This window comes from Ctenopharyngodon idella, chromosome 7 (assembly GCF_019924925.1).
Source record: "Ctenopharyngodon idella isolate HZGC_01 chromosome 7, HZGC01, whole genome shotgun sequence".
In the NCBI taxonomy this organism is placed as follows: domain Eukaryota; kingdom Metazoa; phylum Chordata; class Actinopteri; order Cypriniformes; family Xenocyprididae; genus Ctenopharyngodon; species Ctenopharyngodon idella.
Window position 1 is genome coordinate 4,316,774 of NC_067226.1, and position 20,660 is coordinate 4,337,433.

General features: G+C 36.4%; 2 protein-coding genes across 14 annotated transcripts in view; both read left to right on the plus strand.

The window, feature by feature from the left end:
- Positions 1–20,660, plus strand: part of plekha7b (pleckstrin homology domain containing, family A member 7b) — a 132,289-nt gene that overhangs the window by 98,514 nt on the left and 13,115 nt on the right. For 6 of the 13 annotated variants that reach the window (XM_051901701.1, XM_051901704.1, XM_051901699.1 and 3 more), the window contains 14 exons: positions 2,795–2,878; positions 3,141–3,266; positions 4,965–5,081; positions 8,599–8,667; positions 9,504–9,584; positions 11,123–11,272; positions 11,432–11,533; positions 13,492–13,657; positions 13,783–13,946; positions 15,188–15,379; positions 15,479–15,581; positions 16,860–16,951; positions 18,133–18,351; positions 20,175–20,357. In XM_051901701.1, the coding sequence (XP_051757661.1) occupies positions 2,795–2,878; positions 3,141–3,266; positions 4,965–5,081; positions 8,599–8,667; positions 9,504–9,584; positions 11,123–11,272; positions 11,432–11,533; positions 13,492–13,657; positions 13,783–13,946; positions 15,188–15,379; positions 15,479–15,581; positions 16,860–16,951; positions 18,133–18,351; positions 20,175–20,357 (1,848 nt within the window). The remainder of the gene's footprint in view (positions 1–2,794; positions 2,879–3,140; positions 3,267–4,964; positions 5,082–8,598; positions 8,668–9,503; positions 9,585–11,122; positions 11,273–11,431; positions 11,534–13,491; positions 13,658–13,782; positions 13,947–15,187; positions 15,380–15,478; positions 15,582–16,859; positions 16,952–18,132; positions 18,352–20,174; positions 20,358–20,660) is intronic. The other 7 variants (XM_051901711.1, XM_051901708.1, XM_051901700.1 and 4 more) reach the window with 6 other exon arrangements.
- sox6 (SRY-box transcription factor 6) overlaps positions 1–20,660 on the plus strand; it is a 252,272-nt gene that overhangs the window by 43,215 nt on the left and 188,397 nt on the right. The gene's annotated exons all lie outside the window — the stretch shown is intronic.

The following is a 20,660-nucleotide window of genomic DNA, read 5'->3' on the forward strand; positions in this document are numbered from 1 at the left end:
TCTACGTACCCCCTCACTTTCACTTAGACTGCAGTCACACCTTTTCAATTAAGGGACAATAGTCGCCCCCTTAAATTGATTTTCCAATGTATTTTTTTTTTTACCTTTATAAATACCTTTTTAAAATAAATGATGTTTTAAATAAAAAAGGTTAAATTGAGAAAGAAATATGCAATGATGGTAAAAACAAAGTGATACTTTTAAATATTAAACTAAAATCACAAGTAGGTGGCCGTAAGTCACTGTCTTAGTGAGTGAGTCATTGAATCATTTATTCATTCATTGAGTAATGAAACAAGTGGCTGCATTTATGAATGGGTCATTGAATCATTTACTTGTATGATTCATTCAGAGCCGCAGATTCATTCACGAAACACCGCTGCGTGTTGCAGTTCTTCTGTGGCTTTCGTTGCAACTATTATTTCTTTGTAAAATTGAGCAAACAATACTGACAGTACTCCATTTAAAATGTTTATCACTTAATATTACCCTTTTTTGTTGTTGACAACATTTGCAATCGTGTGGATATTTGGGGAAAATTTTGCTTTCTTGCTTGTATAATATATTATCAACATTAAAAACGACAGGGTTTTTGTATCAAAGAAAGTTTGAGTTTTTAGTCGATCTCTATGCACAGCCTGTGTTTATAAGGCTGTTTGTTCTTCATGCTAGTAAGTGCTATATCCCCACTTTTACAAAGGTAAATTGTCGAGAATGGCAATGATGTAGCGCGATTTGCTAAGACAGCATCTGCACGCAACATATTTGCATGCTGCTTGTATGGATGCAGTCAGTTTTGACCGCAAAAGATTGGATGTCACAACATTTTGCCTGTTAGAAATACATGCTCGGTTTTAATGTTATTTTAAGGTGGGGTAGAATTAAATGAATGGCAAAACTCAGGATTTCGTTCGCATACCCCCTCTTGTCACCTCATGTACCCTCAGGGGTATGCGTACCCTAGTCTGAGAACCACTGTTATTTTGTTTGTCCCTTTTTGCTTTACTTACAATAACATTGAAGCCGCACAAACTCCACAGGTTTGTGTAAAACCCGATGACCATGTTCTCGAGCATGATTTTAGAATGATTGAAAGAGAACACACGATCATTGTGACAAATTTGCTTATTTGATTAGTGAAATCTTAAATATTTCTTTATAATTTTCTTCATATTGTTGCTTTAAATATTCAAATTTAAATAAAGTCTGTTTATTTCCAATTTTAAAATAGATTTTGAATCCCAGATTTTCAGTGAAGTATCACACTTTTGTAGCCCACTGAAGAGTATGTAAGTGAGTATACACAAACACTACTGTTAAGTTTGGTGTGAGTAATTTGTTGAAATTAATAGTTTTATTCAGCAAGGATGCATTTAAATTTATCATAAGTGACAATTGAGACATTTATAATGTTACAAAAGATTCATATTTCAAATGAATGTTGTTCTTTTGAACTTTCTATTTGAAAAGAATCCTGAAAAAACAATGACTGTTTCCACAAAAATAAAGCAGCTGTTTTCAACATTGATAATAAGATTTTTTTTTTTTCTAATCAGTATGTTAGAATGATTTCTGAAAGATCATATGACACTGAAGACTGGAGTAATGGCTAAATTTAAAATATATTAAAACAGTTATCTTAAATTATAATAAAATTTATAATAATAATATTTTAATAATAATAAATATTAATAATGTTTTACTGTATTTTTGATCAAATAAATGCAGCCTTTGCAAGCATAAGAGACTCATTTCAAAAACATTAAAATTTTACTGAACCCAAACTTCTGAAAAGTAGTACATAAAATTTATACATAAATTTAATAGGGAAAGTGTCTATTTTGTTGGTGTAGCTTGTGATTATTTCAGTTTTTTTCTGCATTTCAATCACTTTTTGCCTTTAAAATAGTTCTGCAGAGTGACACTTTTCACGTATTTTGATATTTGTTTCAAAAATAGATATTAAACATTTTATTTTTGAAAGTACATATATTGTAATCTCTTAACTAATGTGGAGGAATAAGTACTACATGCATGAAATTAGAGAAGAATTAGAAATGTTGTTTTCTAAAAGTAGTTTCAGATAAACTATATATATCACACAAAAGGACACTGCCTGAGTTGAGATGTCAACTATACTGCTGCTGAAGCCTATCTATAGATGCATCTTAAAGGCTAAAGAGTTTTTCATAGAGTGGTTTCATGGACCTCCATGGTGGATCACTAGACTGTGTTTAGCTGATAAGATTTGCCAAAGGCTAAGCAAAGCGCCCAGTAAACCGCCTCAGCAGTGGTCTCTTTCTTCTGATCTTGTATTTAAATAAAAAACCTATTATACAGCAAAAATGCAGTGCCATGGGATTCGCATTGGAAACAGAGTCTACAGTGCTACTCTGCTGGTAGCAAACAAATGTTATTTTAAGAAAGCAGGTTGGAGATAATTTATGTGTAGTTAATTAAATCTCTTGTTGTTTGTGTCCTTTTGAGGTGCTATGATGGGCCTAGATGAAGAATTTTGTATGTTAAGCAAAACTGTCAAACCCTCGAAGCCCTGTGGCACATTGGAAATCAAGCACACACTTTCTTAACTAAAATAAACAGATGAATGAGTAAAATGTGCTCTGCTGAGCCCTAGTTTTGTGCTAAACTTTGAAACTGACTTTTACTTGACTTCAAAAACGTACAGTGTCTGTAAACTAAAAATTGAGAATTTGATAATAGTAGCGAGAGGACTGTGAATTTCTTCATTTTCATCATCAACGTCACCATTCTGTATAATTTTGTGTCTCTGCAGACCTCGCAAATGGAAAGGAGATCCATGCCAACAATGGGCTACATCACACACACAGTCAGTGCACCAAGTCTGCATGGAAAAACGGTAAGACTTCCATAAAGAACAGACTTTTTCACAAGAACAATCTAGGAAACGTAGGGAAACAGAAGATCTGCTTGGTGGATTGCATTTCGACCCACAAGGAGCGTTTTGCTTTCTAGTTTTGAGAAAGTGATCTGAGATATGTCGTTAAAGCCTGGCAGTTACAGTTCGCCACTCTTATTGGCCAAATTTCACAACATCTTACCGCCGCCCTAGTGGTCACCTCCTGAAGTGCTTTCTTTCCCGTCTCCCCGCTGTCCTGCAGCCGGAGGAGTTGACCCTGCTGCTCATCCAGCTCAGGAGACACCGGGCCAAGATGGCCAGCGTGCACAGCGACACATTCACACACCTGCAGAACCAGCACAACGGCCTCTCAGGCCCCAGTTTGCAGGTTAGAGGGTCACATTTCCCCCTCAACCCACCCTGAGCATATCATGCCCCCCTTTTCCCTAACCCCCATTCTGTGCTCATCTTTACAGTCGTGCGCTGTTGGTTCTAGTTGTGATTGCGTTGGTTTGGTGTTAGCTCTCCGTTAGCATGGAGTCTGCGGTAGAACGTTACAGCTTGGGCTGCGCAACTTGACGTAACAGCCTGTTTTGTGTTTTTGAAGAACCTTTCCTCTGCATTTTGCTTTTTTTGGACTTTTTTGTAGTTTCTTCCTCTCTTGTATTTTGGATCCTCAGATTGCTTCTCAGATGTTAACAGCATGTTGCTTGTTGACTTGCCTGCAATTCACATGAATGAATGATGCCATGAACAGAAATCATATGGTTTACTTGTGTATATGAAATTTTAGATATGAAATGTGTCAGAAAGGTTTATTAGTATAAACATTTGGTAGAACAGACATAAGCTGTGTCCCATTCCACTCTCTAGATCTCTGTCGGTTACAGGGTTGCACATTAAAGGATTCGTTCACTTCAGAATTAAAATTTCCTGATAATTTACTCACCCCCATGTCATCCAAGATGTTTGTCTTTCTTTCTTCAGTCGAAAAAAAAAATTAGGATTTTTGAGGAAAACATTCCAGGATTTCTCTCCATATAGTGGACTTCAGTGGGGTACAACGGGTTGAAGGTTTCAATGCAGCTTCAAAGGGCTCTACACGATCCCAGACGAGGAATAAGGGTCTTGCTAGCGAAATGATCAGTCATTTTCTAAAAAGAAAACGTGGTAGGGTGAAAAACTCATTTTCTCCTCCAACTTCAAAATAGTCCAAAATAGTTGTTTTACCTTTTTCTGTAAAGGGTGTTTAACTTGATCGTTCGCTTTGTAGACACCGAATCGGTACTTCCGCCTATGTCACGCGTGACCTTATCAACTTGATTACGTAATGAGTGGCGCATCGCAGAGCAGTGCAAGACGAGCATTTGTGGTTAAAAAATATATAAATTTAAATTTTTTTTTTTAGAAAATGACCGATCGTTTTGCTAGATAAGACCCTTATTCCTCAACTGGGATTGTGTAGAACACTTTGAAGCTGCGTTTAAACTGCAATTTAGACCTTCAACCCGTTGTGCCCCAGTGAAGTCCACTTATGGAGAAAAATCCTGGAATGTTTTCCTTAACAACCTTAAGTTCTTTTCGACTGAAGAAAGAAAGACAAACATCTTTTATGACATGAGTGAGTAAACTATCAGGAAATTTTAATTCTGAAGTAAACTAATCCTTTAAAACTAGTATTCTACAACATTGACAGCATTGTTGTAAAATGCTTCATTGTATACAGATATTTGCAATGTGTAAAAGGGGTTCATTTCATATTTTCTTAAATCACATTATTGAAAAAATTAATGCTCTAAATGAGTAAGTATATAGAGTGAAGAAACAAATAATTTTTTTGTTCAATAAACTTATGACACCTGAGTTCAAATTGAAGATGCTAAATTGGCAGTAACTATTTCGCTTGTTGTAAATAGGAATTAAAAATGAAAAAAGAAGGGTCAATAACCTATCACATGCACTTTTACAAAGTGTTATAATGTACCAGCATTTAGATTTATAGTGTCCATGAAAATCAGTCTCACTCTTGAATGCTGTACTCTCATCCATGAGTCACGTGACCTCTTTCTTCATTTCCCACTTAAAGGCAGATGACACTTACATCCAGCTGAAGAAGGACCTGGAGTATCTAGACCTGAAGGTGGGCTCTAGTGGATCTGCCTTCACCTTCTTCCTCCGCCCATCTTCTCCCTCTCTCCTCAAGGCATAAATTCTTCCTGATTTATCCCCCCTCCTTATTCTCTGTAACAGCTGCTCTGCTCTCTAACCCTGAAGGATGTGTAGAGTGAATTTTGAAACCGATGATTAAATTTACATCAGTCAATATTCACAGAGAGCAATGCGTAATTTTAAGCTTTTACTGCTAAAAATCAGATTTTATGCTGCAATTTAGCAATAAAAGTCTTGGCGGATGCATGAATGTAGTGACTAGTGATGGCTGCAAATGTTAAGAGTCCAGGAGGAGAGTTTGACAATTAAAGGTCAGATGGATGCTAGAATCTGATTCTGAATTGTCTTTGCTACTATATGTGCAATGGCATAAGTTGCATTTAGGGCTGCATGATATTGAAGAGAAATGCTGTATATGGTAACTTGTTAAAGGGGTGGTTGATTATGATTTCATTTTTTTAACTTTAGTTAGTGTGTAATGTTGCTGTTAGAGCATAAACAACATCTGCGAAGTTACGACGCTCAAAGTTCAAAGCAAAGAGAGATATTTTCTTTTAAAGAATTCTCTGTTTAAGAACTACAACCAATGGCTGGTAGGGACTACAACGAGCTTCTTCCCGGGTTGGTGACATCACTAACCCTAAAATTTACAAAAACCCCGCCCCCTGAGAACACGCAACAAAGGGGGTGAGGCCATGTTATTACAATACAGTACATAACACAAATGCATGTCATAAAAGCAAGATGACAACATGACAAGTTATAACCGTAATTAAACTAAACTATACCTGTTATATTCTCATATATTCTCTGGCTCTGTAGGCATCTTACAACAGTTCCTACACGAGCGATGTATCCACCTTATTCCTACGCCCTATGACGCTTTGCGCGAATTATGGGTGTAACTTCCGTTAAGCTGTAAACAGTCAGTGAAAGGCTCGCTCTATGAACGCAATTATACGTTTTATTTTTAAACTGGGTACAATGAGATTATTCTACTCGCCCTTCAACCAACGAACATTAAAAGGACATTTAAAAGTGTAAAAGCATCAACAAGGTACTTTCAACAGGCCATGAAAAAGCGGGATTCTTTCCACAGCAATAACGGATGGGTTAAATATAACTATAGTGATATATATCTGCATTATGTTATATACGTTGCCTTAATAAAAAATGTTCATGAACTTCAGCATTGCGTGATACTATTTCAAAGTGATTTCCATCATTTTTATAGATAATAAATTGTATTTACCTGAGATTCTTCGTGCATTCCAGTGAATTATTAATGGGATATATCGTAAATTATATCGGGAGAACAGACCACAAATGTGCAGTATATGTTGTCCTTTTTCATACTATTACAGCAGAATGCAAAGGGACAAAAAAAAATTATCACGAGGATAGAAAGCAGCGACTGAAAAGAGCTCTTGCCATAGATATTCTTGTTATAACATGTCACGTTAAAATACCAAGCGTTACGTTATTCTCATGATATCTGAAAATAAAACATGAAAGAAAAATTGACAGCTCATTCAGTCAAACTGACGGATAAGCTTTATTTGTAGAGCAACCTTACGATTTGAAACAATTCGTTTGTCTTTTTTAATTGGAAGTTCCCCAAACCGGAAGTGGGAATCCATAATTCGAAACGCAGTAGGCTAGTGAGGAATAAGGTAGATAGATTATCATGACAGAATATGCTAATCAATGACTTTAAGATAGTTAACTCCACATCAGCTACATAAATTCATTAACTAACCATTCAGAAATGTCCTGTTGCATTCTACATGTTCTTCTTGAGTCTCTCAATCATTGTCCGACTCCGGTTTGAACATAAAAGGCTGAACATTTTCTGACATTTTCAGTGAGTCTGCGTGAGTAAATCGGAGCTGCTAACATGAGCTCTTGAAACTCCGCCCTCTGCTTAGGAGCAGCAGCTTATTTGCATTTAAAGGGACACACCGAAAAATAGAGCATTTTTGCTCACCCTCAAAAAAGTGACAAATTTAACATGCTATAAAAAATCATCTGTGGGGTATTTTGAGCTAAAACTTCACATACACACTCTTTGGACATCAGAGGCTTATTTTACATCTTGTAAAAGTGGCATTATATGGCCCCTTTAAAAAATGCAATATGTGATGTTTTAATGCTGTGTAATATAAATATATTTAAAAACTGAAAATGATATAACCAACATACATGTTTCACATTCATCTGCTGGTGACTTAGATTAACTCATCTTCTCAGACTAGTTTGCGATGAGAGCGTCAAAACAGCTTGACATACAATAAAAGAAAAAAAATCTGTAGAAAAACAGAAAATTCCTTTTATATTAACAATACATTGAACCTTATTTTTACAGACTTTTCTTGTACGCAAGACGATCATTTGTTGTGTATTTTCTGCATCAACCTAAAACTTTGATTTTTCGTAAATGTTTGAAGTATTAAAGTATCAAATCAAGCCACTGTAAAATGCATATCACAATTTGAACATTTGCAATATTTTTTATAAATTCAATATATCGTGCAGCCCTAGTAGCCTTTTTAGCTCTTATATATGGTTTCTCCTCTTTTGTCACAAACTTTATGGTCACTGACTTTTCCGATCCTCTTTGATGTAGAGTGCATTACTTGATTTAATAATTCATATTTCAAATGTATATTTCCAATGTATGCCTAAATTTATACCCACAGTTCACAGAAACCCTTTTTATCTTCATTTCAAACAGATGAAAAGTATTGAACCTCTCATCTATTCGGTACACAGTGCGTTCTGTTTGAATGTAAGGATGGTGTGTGCACAAAATGTGACCACTTCATGCCTTCACCTGCTGCAGTGATGTAATCCCCCCTGGACCGTTATTGTTGTGTGCCTTGCACATGATCATACCCATATGCATGTGCTATTTTTTTTTTAAGGGCGTCCAAAGTTGTTCTTTTGGTAAAATATCAGTACTGCTCTGATGAGGAATTGTCATAAAGATTTCATTGTAATTGTGACCATTATGTGAAGGCTGTGCTGATTATTTCAGTGCGAACATTAAGCATCATGAAATTATTCTAGAGTCTGAGGTTTGCTGTTAATGAGTGAACGTTTACAGACAGCTGCTCTTACTTATGCAGTATCCTTTAGCTAACCCTTGTTTATCACTAAATGATTCACTCCCACATGAGTTCATGTCAAGTTCACTGCCGATGAAAGTATTGATACTTTGCCAAAGAAAGAGCAGCGCTTTGGGTGGATCGTTGCGGCTATCCCCAAATACCCCAGTTTTTATTTGTTCGTAAACACATCTCTGAGCTTCCAAAAACAGTGTTGGTTTGTTTTGTTATGCTTTTTTTTTTTTTTCATCTTGAGATATTACCATTTTGTTCTTTTTAGTTTGCCAAAGCACAGTTTGTTTACATGATTTCAGCAACCTTTTGTCAGTAGAATGTGCAGTCTTGTTGGTTGGTTGCTTGATCGATGCAACCTTATAGCCTCATAGTCTTGATGTTGATACTAATGTTGTTGATAGTGTATGAGCTTTTGCATTTTGTCAACAGGTAACTGGACGTGACTCTCTTAAAGATCGACCACCTCGGCCTGTTAAAATAGCTGAAAGTGACATAGATGTAAGTTCTCTTCTCTCTTTGTTAATGCCCACTTTCTGACCCCCGTCTCCCCTTTCGTTCTCTCTGTTTGCATTTCACAAACGCTGTGTCTCAAGCCTGAATTTGTGCGAGTAAACACAGGCATCGGAGCGAGGCGGCGGTACGCGCTGTGGGGAGAAGCAAGCTTTCTCGGTGTCAAGAAGAAATTGAAATTATTGACGAGGGCTTTTTATATTCAATGCCCAATTTAAAGAGAAAAATACATGCAATGGGATTTTATACTTTGGGCTTGTAAATTTTTCAGTTTGATTTTTGTATTCCAGTGCTCTCACTGTTTTCTTTTGATTGGAGGTAAATAATCTGGAAGTCCTGGCTTTTCATCATTAACATTGTTTCAGTTTAACAATTTATACGAGTTTTGTTGGTGGATTTATCTGTGTGATGAATTTTTAATGTTGTTAAAACAACTATATATGGCTGTAAAATAATAACAGCTTAATAATTAATCGGAGGGAATGATAAACAGAGTAGAGAATAAACAGGCAGTGTGAAGAAGACTGTAAACAAGACACTTCTGCAGCTTTCGTCTCTCTCGCACGCGCACACGTACCCTGTAACCCATTTTTCACTGAGAAAATGCTGTTTGTTTCTGCAAATAATGACACATAAATTGTCTTGGGTGCATGGAGTTTATGCTAATGAATATCTTCAATAGTGGGAAATGTTGAATATGGAATAGCGGAAGAATGTATTCCGTCGGCCCTCTGTTTGATTTGTTTGTATACTTTAATTGATTCAGTTCAGTCATGCCCTCTGTTTGGTGACTGTTTTATTGCTGCTTGTGATTGTCTCCCCAGGTAAAGCTTAGTAGGTTATGCGAGCAAGACAAGATCCTACAGGAGCTGGAGGCCAGGATACGCACACTCAAAGAAGATAAGGTGCTTTGTGTTTTTTCCTTATCTAAATTCCATATTGTAAACCAGGCTTTGTTGAATCGTGAAAATTTGTCTCATTTTTTAGTGGGGCTGTGATTATGACAGAAATCATAATTGTCATTTTATATACACTAAAGTTTGGGGCCAGTAAGATTTTTTTTTTTAAAGAAATCAATACTTTTATTCAGCAAGGATGCATTAAATTAATCCTAAGTGACAGTAAAGACATTTATAATCAGTGTTGGGGAAAGTTACTTTTAAAAGTAATGCATTACAATATTGTAAAAACGAATTGCATTATTTAGTTACTTTTTATGAAAAGTAATGTTACATTACTTTTGTGTTACTTTTTCTCACCTGGGCTGGGCTTACTTGCTTGTTTTTTAATAATAACAAAAAAAGTTATATCTTTTGGCAAATGTTAAGGCCCTTTCACACCAAAAGTGGAATGAATAAGCTGGAGGAAATGCATATTTATGCCTGTACAGTAGAGGGCGCAGCTCAAACAAACCTTTCAGCTGTGCTACCATTATGGATTAAAGAAGAATAGGATACAGGAGAAGGAAGTTCAACACTCTTACTTCTAAATCGAATCTAAAGTCATTTTTGCTTATTAGTGTGATTGAATTAGATCATTGAAGGTCAGCAGCAAAGACCTTCAGTGACCAGCAAAATAATGAACATTGGTTAATAAAGTGAGATTAAATACAAAAAGTATATTGGTGTAATTTAATAGTTCATTATTACAGGTTTGTGTAAAATTCTGAGATTGAATTTCACTGTTTTTATTCATTTTGAGGAATACTGAATTTTTTCGTGCAAGTGATATGAGTAAATGCATGTTTACATTTAGTCTAGAACTACAATAACCATCATGTTCACACAGCGCACACAACATCTCTGCATTTTATTTCTCTCAACATGGGCACAGGAGAGCTGTCAGTCAATAGGCTAAATGTGAAAAGTAACTTGCGTTACTTATTTGAAAAGTAACTTGGATATTTTGTTGTAAATTGAAAAAGTAATGCGTTACTTTACTAGTTACTTGAAAAAGTAATCTGATTACGTAACTCAAGTTACTTGTAATGTGTTACACCCAACACTGTTTATAATATTACAAAATAATGTTACACAAAAGTTAGATATTTTTATGCTGTTCTTTTGAACTTTCTATTCATCAAAGATTCCTGGAAAAAAAAGTGTCATGGTTTCCATGAATATATTAAGCAGTATTGAGTGCAAGTGACTTCTTTGGAAAACTTTTTAAAAAATCTTACAGATCCCCAAAGCAATTGTTAGCTTGAAGATCTGTTGTGACCTAAAACAGTCAGATTGATTCAGCCACATTAAATAACCAGTTTTAGATTTAATTTTAGATGTTACTAAAATTTTTGACCTAAATGAAATGCTGTTTTCAGAATTCGAAGACAACAATTGTGTAGCCTTATAGTGTCAAACCTGATGTCTCCGGTCACTAGTGCTAGTTCTTTTTCTTTCTAACTTCTTTATCTGCATCCTCTTCTGTTTCCTACCTTATCTAGGACAAGCTCGAGTCTGTCCTGGATGTTTCCCATCAGCAGATGGAACAGTACCAGGACCAGCCCGCCCATGCAGAGAAGATCGCCTATCAACAGAAGCTGTTACGGGAGGATGTGGTCCACATCAGGGCGGACATCTCACAGGTGTCCACGGTGAGAACACATACCCGTGTCTATACACTGACAGAAGATTTAAGAATATCAATGCAATACTAATATTATATTAAGCTGGGGCTAATAATAATTCAGTGCAATACTAAAATCAGCTCATAGCACTAGTATTGAGGCTTGCTTCTGTTCTGTGTTAAACAGGAGATGGAGAACGCTTGGACAGAGTACAACCACTTGGAGAGAGATGTCGACAGACTGCGTTCAGCCCTTCAAGACCAGATGACCCACAGTGCTCTCTCTCAGGTCAGACCCAGAGGAAAATGACACCAAGCTGTTTTAACTCTTTTTAAAATGTAAATGTAGGACAGAGGTCTTTCTTTACTCAAACCCAAAACTGTATTTCAGCTTTTATCCCTTTAATTCATGCTTCCAAACTAAAGTATCAATACTGTTTGAGCAGCAGAGTGTATCAAAAGATGTTAAACCGTGTCAGCCTCCTTTTTTATTCAGCATGCACCTCTCAGTCCGGTAATTGATAGAGAAAGAACAAAGTGATGAAAGAGATATGGAGCTCTTGAGCCGGAGTGAAGATCTAATGTCAGTTTTTGATCAGCTTGATAGAGCCGTAAGAACAAGGCATACAGTGTCTAAGATTATTGATTTCTCAAGTGTTTGAGTAAGAGTGTGCACAGACACAGTCAATAAATTATGGCTTGTTCTGAAAATACAAATAAGAGAAAATCCTATCCTTTCTTTGAGCTCTAAATTTGCCTGTTAGAAAATCAAAGACAAGCCTCAGGGTCAGCATATTCTTTTTAACAGTGACCACTCACTGCGGTAAGATAATACTTCTATTCTATTCTATTCTATTCTATTCTGTTCTGTTCTGTTCTGTTTAGCTTTTGGTTAATTTTTTTCTCTGTTATATATTACATTATATTATATTATATTATATTATATTATATATACTTATGATCTGAATACTTAAAATACAGACACTCATTTTCAATATTCTATACACTTGAATAGCATAAACTTGCATGTATATATTCTGATTATATGTCATATTTAATGTTTTATATTTATATATGCAGTTTTCTATTCAGATTCACAATTTATGTGTATTTGTGTTAGGACTGCACGATATATCGTTTTAGCATCGAAATCGCGATGTGCGCATCCGTGATAGTCACATTGCAGGATGTGCGATGTCTAGTATAGGGATCGTTAATCCGTACAGACCAGACACCACTGTTCAAAACGCATGCGATTCTCTGATTAATTGCAAAGTTTGACCATCATACAATGAAAGTTTATCATTTGAATGTGTTTTAGGTCATGTCAGTTTAAACATTCAAGAGATTTTAAACCATTTGAGCGCACAAAGATGTGAAAGAGAACTCAATTCTGAACGTGCGGCTGTTTTAAGTGCGCGCACAAACACAGAGCCACGCAGATGCACATTAGCACCGAATGCCATTCTCTTCCGCGTCTATTTGTCCGTGAACGGACACATACATGGAAAAAATGGTCAATATGCACGACTGTCCTCGTGAACAAAATTGGTTATGGCTTAGGTCGGTGAATGAAACGATTGAAAATGAAAACCGGATATGTATGTGTAACAGTTTTGGATCTGTGCCGCGCGTTCGGTCTTAAAGTGACAGCAGCCACTTGTCATCATGAATGCTAATCAAACAACAAAAGACAAAGAGAAAAATCACTTTTGTAGTTTTAACACAGATTAATCATATTTAATTTATACAGTGAGACTATGCAGTGTTATTTTACTGTTGATTATTCAGTTTCTGTACCTGAATACTGTTAGACTTACCTAGAAAATATAAAGCACTATTTATTTCATTTGTATCTTTGTTCTATTATATTTATCTATGCTTGTAATTTGTTCATTATTTTCTATGCATATTTACTCAGCTACAAAATTACCCCAATTATCCTAGCATGATTAATTCTTTCCAAATAGAGCCATTCAAGTCATCTGGTGAATTTTCTTTTCATATCGCAATATATAACGCAGAAAAACAAAATATCGCAATATCAGTTTTTTTTCCAATATCATGCAGCCCTAATTTGTGTATTCAGTTTTATATAATTTTTGAAGTAAATGTAGTGCATATAATTATGTACTGAAGTAAGCACACTTGTAGCTCTTATATTTACTCTTTTATTCAGTTTACACTGTTTAATCATTTGACTGTTTTATTTCATCCAAAATGTTTAAATTCTGTGCTACTGAGCAGCAGGAGAAATCTCAGCTGAGGAAGGAGCTGTGGCGGATCGAGGACGTGCTTGCAGGCCTGAGCTCCAGCAAAGCCAACTACAGAGTGACCATTGACTCTGTGCGGAATCCAGGTGAGAGCGGGCCCCTGCCTGCCATCACCCCCATGCACTGGAACACAGACCGAGGTATTGAGGTCAAACATCACCACACGCAACTCTGCTTACTGCATAAAGATGCTACTGATAATCATACATGTGTGGTTTTTTTTTTTGCTATGTGATGTCGACATTTTGGTATTTGCGTGACCCAGAGAGGAAACTCGTGCCTTCAGCGTCATTGTCCGCAGTGCCTTCGCTATCTGCGAGCCCATCCATGGGTGAACTAAAAGCTGCTCAGTCCAGTCCCCATCTCAGCCCAATGCAGTCTACCCAGCAGTCCCTGCAGCTCTCACATCCAGCCCACAAGCAAAAATGGGTGAGTGAGTGAAGCAAAGTAATCAAGAGTGAGTGAATCAAGTAATCATTCTTACCTGGAAGGTAGAACTTTCACTCTAAAGGTTGGGAATAATTGTTCTTCCGCTGCTCCTGTAAGTTACGGGGTAACTCAGGGCTCTATTTTAGGGCCGTTGCTTTTTTTTTTCTATACATGTTTCTACTGGGCTATATATTTAATAAATTTGGCATTTCATATCATAGTTATGCTGATGACATGCAGTTGTACCTGCCTTTCACAGCAGGAAATAATGCAGCTGAAAATTCTTTGCTGAATTGCCTTGAGGAGGTAAAATGTTGGATAAACTTGAATTTTTAATGTTAAATGATAAAAAGACTTAATTTGTGCTTTTTGGGAAAAAAAGCACATTGTTTACTCCAAAAAGGAGTCTGGTGCAGATTTTATCCTAAGTCATGCCACTAACTTAGGCATAATTTTTGATTCTTAACTCAAATTCGATTGTCAAATAAACACAGTAGTAAAAAAAATAGTTTCTTTCAGTTGTGGAGAATTGCAAAATTGAAGACAGTTTTATCAAAGAATGATCTTGAAAAAGTTATACATGCTTCTGTATTTTTATGTTTGGATTATTTGTCAGTCATCCCTGTCGAGGTTACAAGTGATTTAAAACGTTGCGGCCAGACTGCTGACAAATACTAAGAACAGAGGCCAAAATTGGAGTTATATGGTCTCTATACTGGCTACCAGTTAAACAACGAATTGTCTTCAAAATCCTGTTATTCATTTTTAAAGCAGTTTATGGTTTGGCCCCAGAGTACATCAAGGATCTGTTAGTTATTCAGTCCTCCACAAGATCGCTAAGATCGAACTCGCAGATTGTGTTTAAGGTTCCATGTACACGTCTTAAGTGTAGAGGTGATCGAGCATTTTCAGTTGTGGCTCCTAGCCTATGGAATGATCTTGCTTTTTCTGTGCATTCTTCGACCTTTCTGCAGATGTTCAAATCACTTCTTAAGACCTATTTGTACTCACAGGCATTTGATGTGTAGACTTATAGGTATTTACTTATGTATTTTAATGAATTGCTATTATTTTTTAACATATTAATTTTCTTTTTTTGTGTTTGAAATGATTTTCTTCTACAGCACTTTGGTATGCTTTTATGGTTTTTTTAAAGTGTTTTATAAATAAATTATTGATTGATTGAAGATACTACTTTCTATTTATCTGTATTTATGGATGTTTTATGTTTACATATACAGCCTGAGGAAGATGCTCCACCCAGACCCCCCCTCCCTCACCTCTACAGCCCAGATGAACACCCCCCAGCTGTGCCCCCTCTCCCCAAAGAGACCTCCGTCATCCGCCACACATCAGTCCGGGGCTTGAAACGACAGTCTGATGAACGGAAACGTGACCGTGAGATCGGGCAGTACACTAACGGAGATCATAAGGTTTGTGACACTCAACGGTTCCCGGATAAGGCCAGCTGTCATCTGTGCTAGTGGTTAAATGTTATTATAGTTCTGAGCTCTATTCTTCTGGGACTGTAGGTTGAGATACGGGCCTTCCTCAGTGAGCCTGAACTGCTGGCAGTTGGTGGACAAATGGGTGGCTTGAGCCGTGATAGTGGCTACCAAACTCTACCAAACAGAGGTACACACAGACCTGTACATGACAGCCACAGTCAGACTCAGGTTCGCACAAGGCAGGGTACCACACTCACTGAAAAGGGAATGTGAGGTTTGGTTCATGTAAACCACAGTACAGTTCATTGGTGATGTGAAAACTGTCAGTAAGTAATATTTTTATTAATTATTAATTTTTAACCAATTATTTATATTTGCATTGTAGCTTGTGGAGTTTCTTCCCAACTTCCATAATTCCCAATTTGGAGAATTTCGACAAATTCTGCAAGCGTGGAAATATTAGTTAATGCTTTTAGGCTACATAAGATGCTGTGAATGTGAATTTAGTTTTAACATTACAAAGGAGCCAAAAATGTGAACAATATAATTTGCACCACCAGCATTTTCTTCAAACAATCTTGTTAAACACAATACATAATTTGAGATGTGATGAAAATGATACTGAGGTGAAAATTTGCTTTACTTTCAGAAAATTTACAAAATTCTCCTTTAATACACAGATACTACTGTTTAAAAGTTTGGGGTCAGTAAGATATATATATTTTTAAGATTGTACTTTTATCCAGTAAGGATGCATTACATTGATCAAAAGTGACAGTATAGTCTTTTACATTGACAAAATCTGTTTGAAATAACATCTATTTCCAATGAATGCTCTTTTGAACTTTCTATTTATCAAAGAATCCTTTGTATAATGGTTTCCAAAATAATCCAAAAGTATAAAGGTTTCCACAAAAATATTAAACAGCACAACTGTTTTCAACATTGATAATAATAAGAAATGTATGTTGAGCATCAAATCAGTATATTAGAATGATTTCTTAAGGATCATGTGACATCCCAGGAATAACATAACATTTTAAAATAGAAAATTGTTATTTTAATTTGTTCTAACATCACAATATTACTGTTTTTATTTTATTTTTGATCAAAAAAATCCAGCCAGGTTAAAAAAAGACTTCTTTTAAAAATATTAAATTCTTACCAACCCCAAACTTTTTGTATGTAATGTACATACTGTTGGACAATGTTAGCAGAAAAATTAAAACTACTAAAAAAAAATGTGCTTTAATAGCGTCCACAGGGCCAAAAGTGCCCATAGCTGAAGAAACACACTTTCTTAATTGCGTACCAAATGTGAACGTGATAGAAAACTTAGGTTACTCAGTGGGCAGTGATAATGGAAGACAGTTAAGTATGATGTTTGAAAGCATGATCTCTCTGCTCAGAATTTGAGATGGTCTGAATTTGAAAGATTTGTCTAATCCAGTCCAACTTCTGTTAGGTTTGACTGGGTCATCTTCAAGACTGAACCAGTCATCAAACATTTCATCGTTCGTCACCCTCAGAAGAGGAATTACCACCACAAGCTTGAAGGTAGGAAGCCAAACAAGTCCTGAAAGTGTCTATTGAGAGGCAGAGGGACATAAAGGCTCTGTCATAGTTTGCTTTGGCAGAGCTGACAAGCAGCAGGTTGATTAGATGCAGCGGCAGTACAAACCGCTGAGCACATGAAATAAAAGCAGCCAGTGTGGGCTTGAGCCAGACTGTACTTTGTGAATGAGTTACTGCAGTAGTGTTGCCATGCAGACTGTGAACACAGTGTGTGCCTCCAACCCTGATGGATTCATGCAGAATACGTTAACTGAATTGAGCACAGCAGAGCTTCAGAACTCTTTTACTTTATTTTTCTCTTCTTTTCTCATTCTCCCTCTCTCTTTCTGACTGACAGTTTACAGACATTAACAACACATAATACAAAATCAATTAAATTAAATTGCTATAAATATATTAAATAAAAATATATAATATATTATAATTAAATGTACACTATTGTTCAAAAGTTTGTTTTGAAAGGAAAATGTTTGAAAGTTTAAAACATTAATATTCTGAAATATTGTTACAATTTATTCCTGTGATGGTAAAGCTGAATTTTCAGTATGGCTGCACAAATAATCGCAATTAACCCGAAATTGCGCTTAAACCGAGTGTTTGAAATAACATACTTCTGTGAGATGATTACACAGAACAAGGCATAAAAGAATATTATTTCATAGTATTCTATACAGTGATAAAGGCTATGTCGATTAGCATTGCATATACTTTATTATCATGAAAATACCCAAGAAGGCTTGAAGAACTCAGAAAAACCATATATTGTCATAGTTTTGCGTTTATTAGTCATGTTTAATCAATCAAAGCGCTTCAATCTTCTTTCGTGAGAGCGCCCTCTGGCTTTCAGATGGAGCAGCATTTAGCCGTACTTCACTGATAAGCTGTGCATAAAAAATCACAGCCAATTGCCAAATCGTGTGAGGTTTTTTTTTCCCGATTAATCGTGCAGCCCTAATTTTCAGCATCATTACTTCAGTCTTCAGTGTCACATGATCCTTCAGAAATCATTCTAATATGCTGATCTGCTGCTCATTAACATTTCTTATCATCAATGTTGAAAACAGCTGTGCTGCTTAATATTTTTGAGGAAATGTTTTTCTCCACTCTGTTGCTTTGGTGCAGTTTGTTTCAGCATTATTAACACATCCACTGGTTTTTCCTAGGAGAGACCAAAGAGTGCCTTGGAGCGACTATACTCTGGGGAGATCGTGCAGCAGCGCGGGCGCATGAGCGCAGAAGAGCAGCTGGAGAGGATGAAGCGTCACCAAAAGGCTCTCGTACGGGAGCGCAAGAGAACGCTCAGCCAGGGCGAGCGGCAGTCCTCCACATCTCGTGCCTCCTCCTCCTCCGCATCCAGACCCGTGTCTGCAGACCTGGGATCAGTACGTTAGACCACAATGACATATTTTCCTCCAGAGAAGATTATCGCCCCTGACATAAATGCACATTCAGCTATTTACACTGTTTTGATGGAGAACTGTAAGATTTGGCGTTAATACGATCAGCATTTTACCGTAGTAGTGTCTGCCGCAGGTAAGTGGGTATGTGGGAGGTGTTGCAGAAGGAGATGGGAGAGATTTTATCATGTATTGTCGAGCCACATTGATGGGCTACAGAATAAGAACAGATGGGAGTTATACTATTTTCCAATGAAAGACATGGACTAATGTGTTTAGAGGATTAATAATGAAAGTTGATGTGCTATTGACTCTTATTACAGGTTCAAAATGTTCTAATGACTCAAATGAGTGTTTAATTTTAACCTTGGGACATGGATCTCAAGGGAGCAGCTCATCTGGGATAGTAAATCAAAGTAGTGTGCTTTTACTTGGGGGGTGTTTTATTAGGCCAAAGCCAACACTAACATAAAAATGCTCATTTAACCTTTCTATAACAATAACCCAATGCTTAAAATTATGGGAAACAAGGTCTGCTGTATTAGTGGACTCATACACTAAACTAAATTTCAAGCTCTCAAGCCTATTAGCTGTTCGTCACTCAACCACAATAATTATAGTATAACTAAAGTGTGAAACCAGACTTTATTGTGCTTACCTCACTCATTTATTTTTTGTTTTATACTAATTTCACCAAATTTCACTTTTCACATCCAGCTTTCTAATAAGAACCTGCAAAATAATCTTTTTCCCACGCAATTTGGGTCTGACTTGAGGCAAGTAATGCTCTTCTTTGTATAGAATAAATGACATAATCATATTTTTTGGTTTAAAAACAATTTAATTTTCATTTTACAAAACCTGACCTGGTTTAGCTTACCCTGGCTTTTGTAATTTTTTTTTTTTTTTTTTTTTAATACTTTTATAATTTTACTTCTTGTTTTACCAAAATGTATTTGAATGTGTACACCATGAATGGCCTGGGTGATGTATGGATGAGTTGTTTATAATTGTACTACTTACTGAACATGTTTTTTTAATCACTTGTATGGTCATAATAATATAACAGCAAATTGTAGCATAATTTGCAAAAAGAAAATCAATTGCACAGCTCTGCTTTGCTCTCTTTATCTTTTTTGTCGATTTTTGCACATAAGAAAATAAACACTTTGCTAGTAAAAAAGCAAAAGAGGGTAATTGTTCTTTTTCTGTCAACTGTGAATATGAAACCACAGTTTATTTCACGGCACACTGATTTATTTTCTTTCCAGTAAGCACAATAAAGCCTGGGAATGAAGCATGTAAATGAAGTCGCAGATGGAGCTTTTCATTTTGTCTTTCTTGGTCTGCAGGAGTGTTGTATGCTACGGTTTGAGAGCTTGAACATGAGACACTTCAGACGCAATCACTCCAATCACTTTTACATGGTACAGAGGTACAGGAGCGCACCAGGACAATATATAATTATGCTCATGGTTGCAGTTTAACCAAGTTTTATGTGTGTTGTTTTTGTGCAGGTCTCTCCTCTTTAAACTTTTCATTTCATGTAAAGAATGAATGTTGGATGTAAACTGATATTTGGAGCACAGAGGTCATTTTAGCTTTAACAGTATCAACGGTTCAGGGAGGTTTGGGGGAAAAAACTCTAAGATCTGTTAGTTAAGAGCATTACACAGTGTAACTGGAATTGTTTTTGTACACTGTTCTTGTCCTGTAAATCAGGAGAAGACCGTTTCAGAACCAAAATGTTCATGTCCTGAGTTGGGTGGTTGTGAGGTCTCAGATTTTGTATGTTTGTGTGCCTTCAGTGGAGGAGAGAGCAGGACTTTGATTTGCAGCTACTGGAGCGGGCCGTGCAGGGTGAGGAGAGACCAGTTGAACACAAAGAGAGACAGCGCTCTCACTCAGACGAATGGCTTACTCTGAGCAGCACACCCATGAGAGAGTTGGATCTGGAGCCTCTGGACTACCAGCTGGACCTCAGCAAAGAGGTAACCCTACTACTTATAGGAATAGTTCACCCAAAAAGGAAAATTCTGACATCATTTCCTTCTTGTCTGGATCAGAAAATGCTCAGTAACCATGCCCTTGTATTGTATGTAGAAAAAGTGAATGTTGAATGAGACCACAATTGTTGAGTTCATAAAAATTCTCCTTTTCTGTTCCACAGAAGAAAGTAAAAGTAATTAGTGACCAGAATTTTCATTTCTGGTTGAACTATCCTGAGTTTAAAGCAGGGTTGTCAAAAGTACAGACTTCAGTACTGATATTTTAAAAATGTGACGATACCAGCA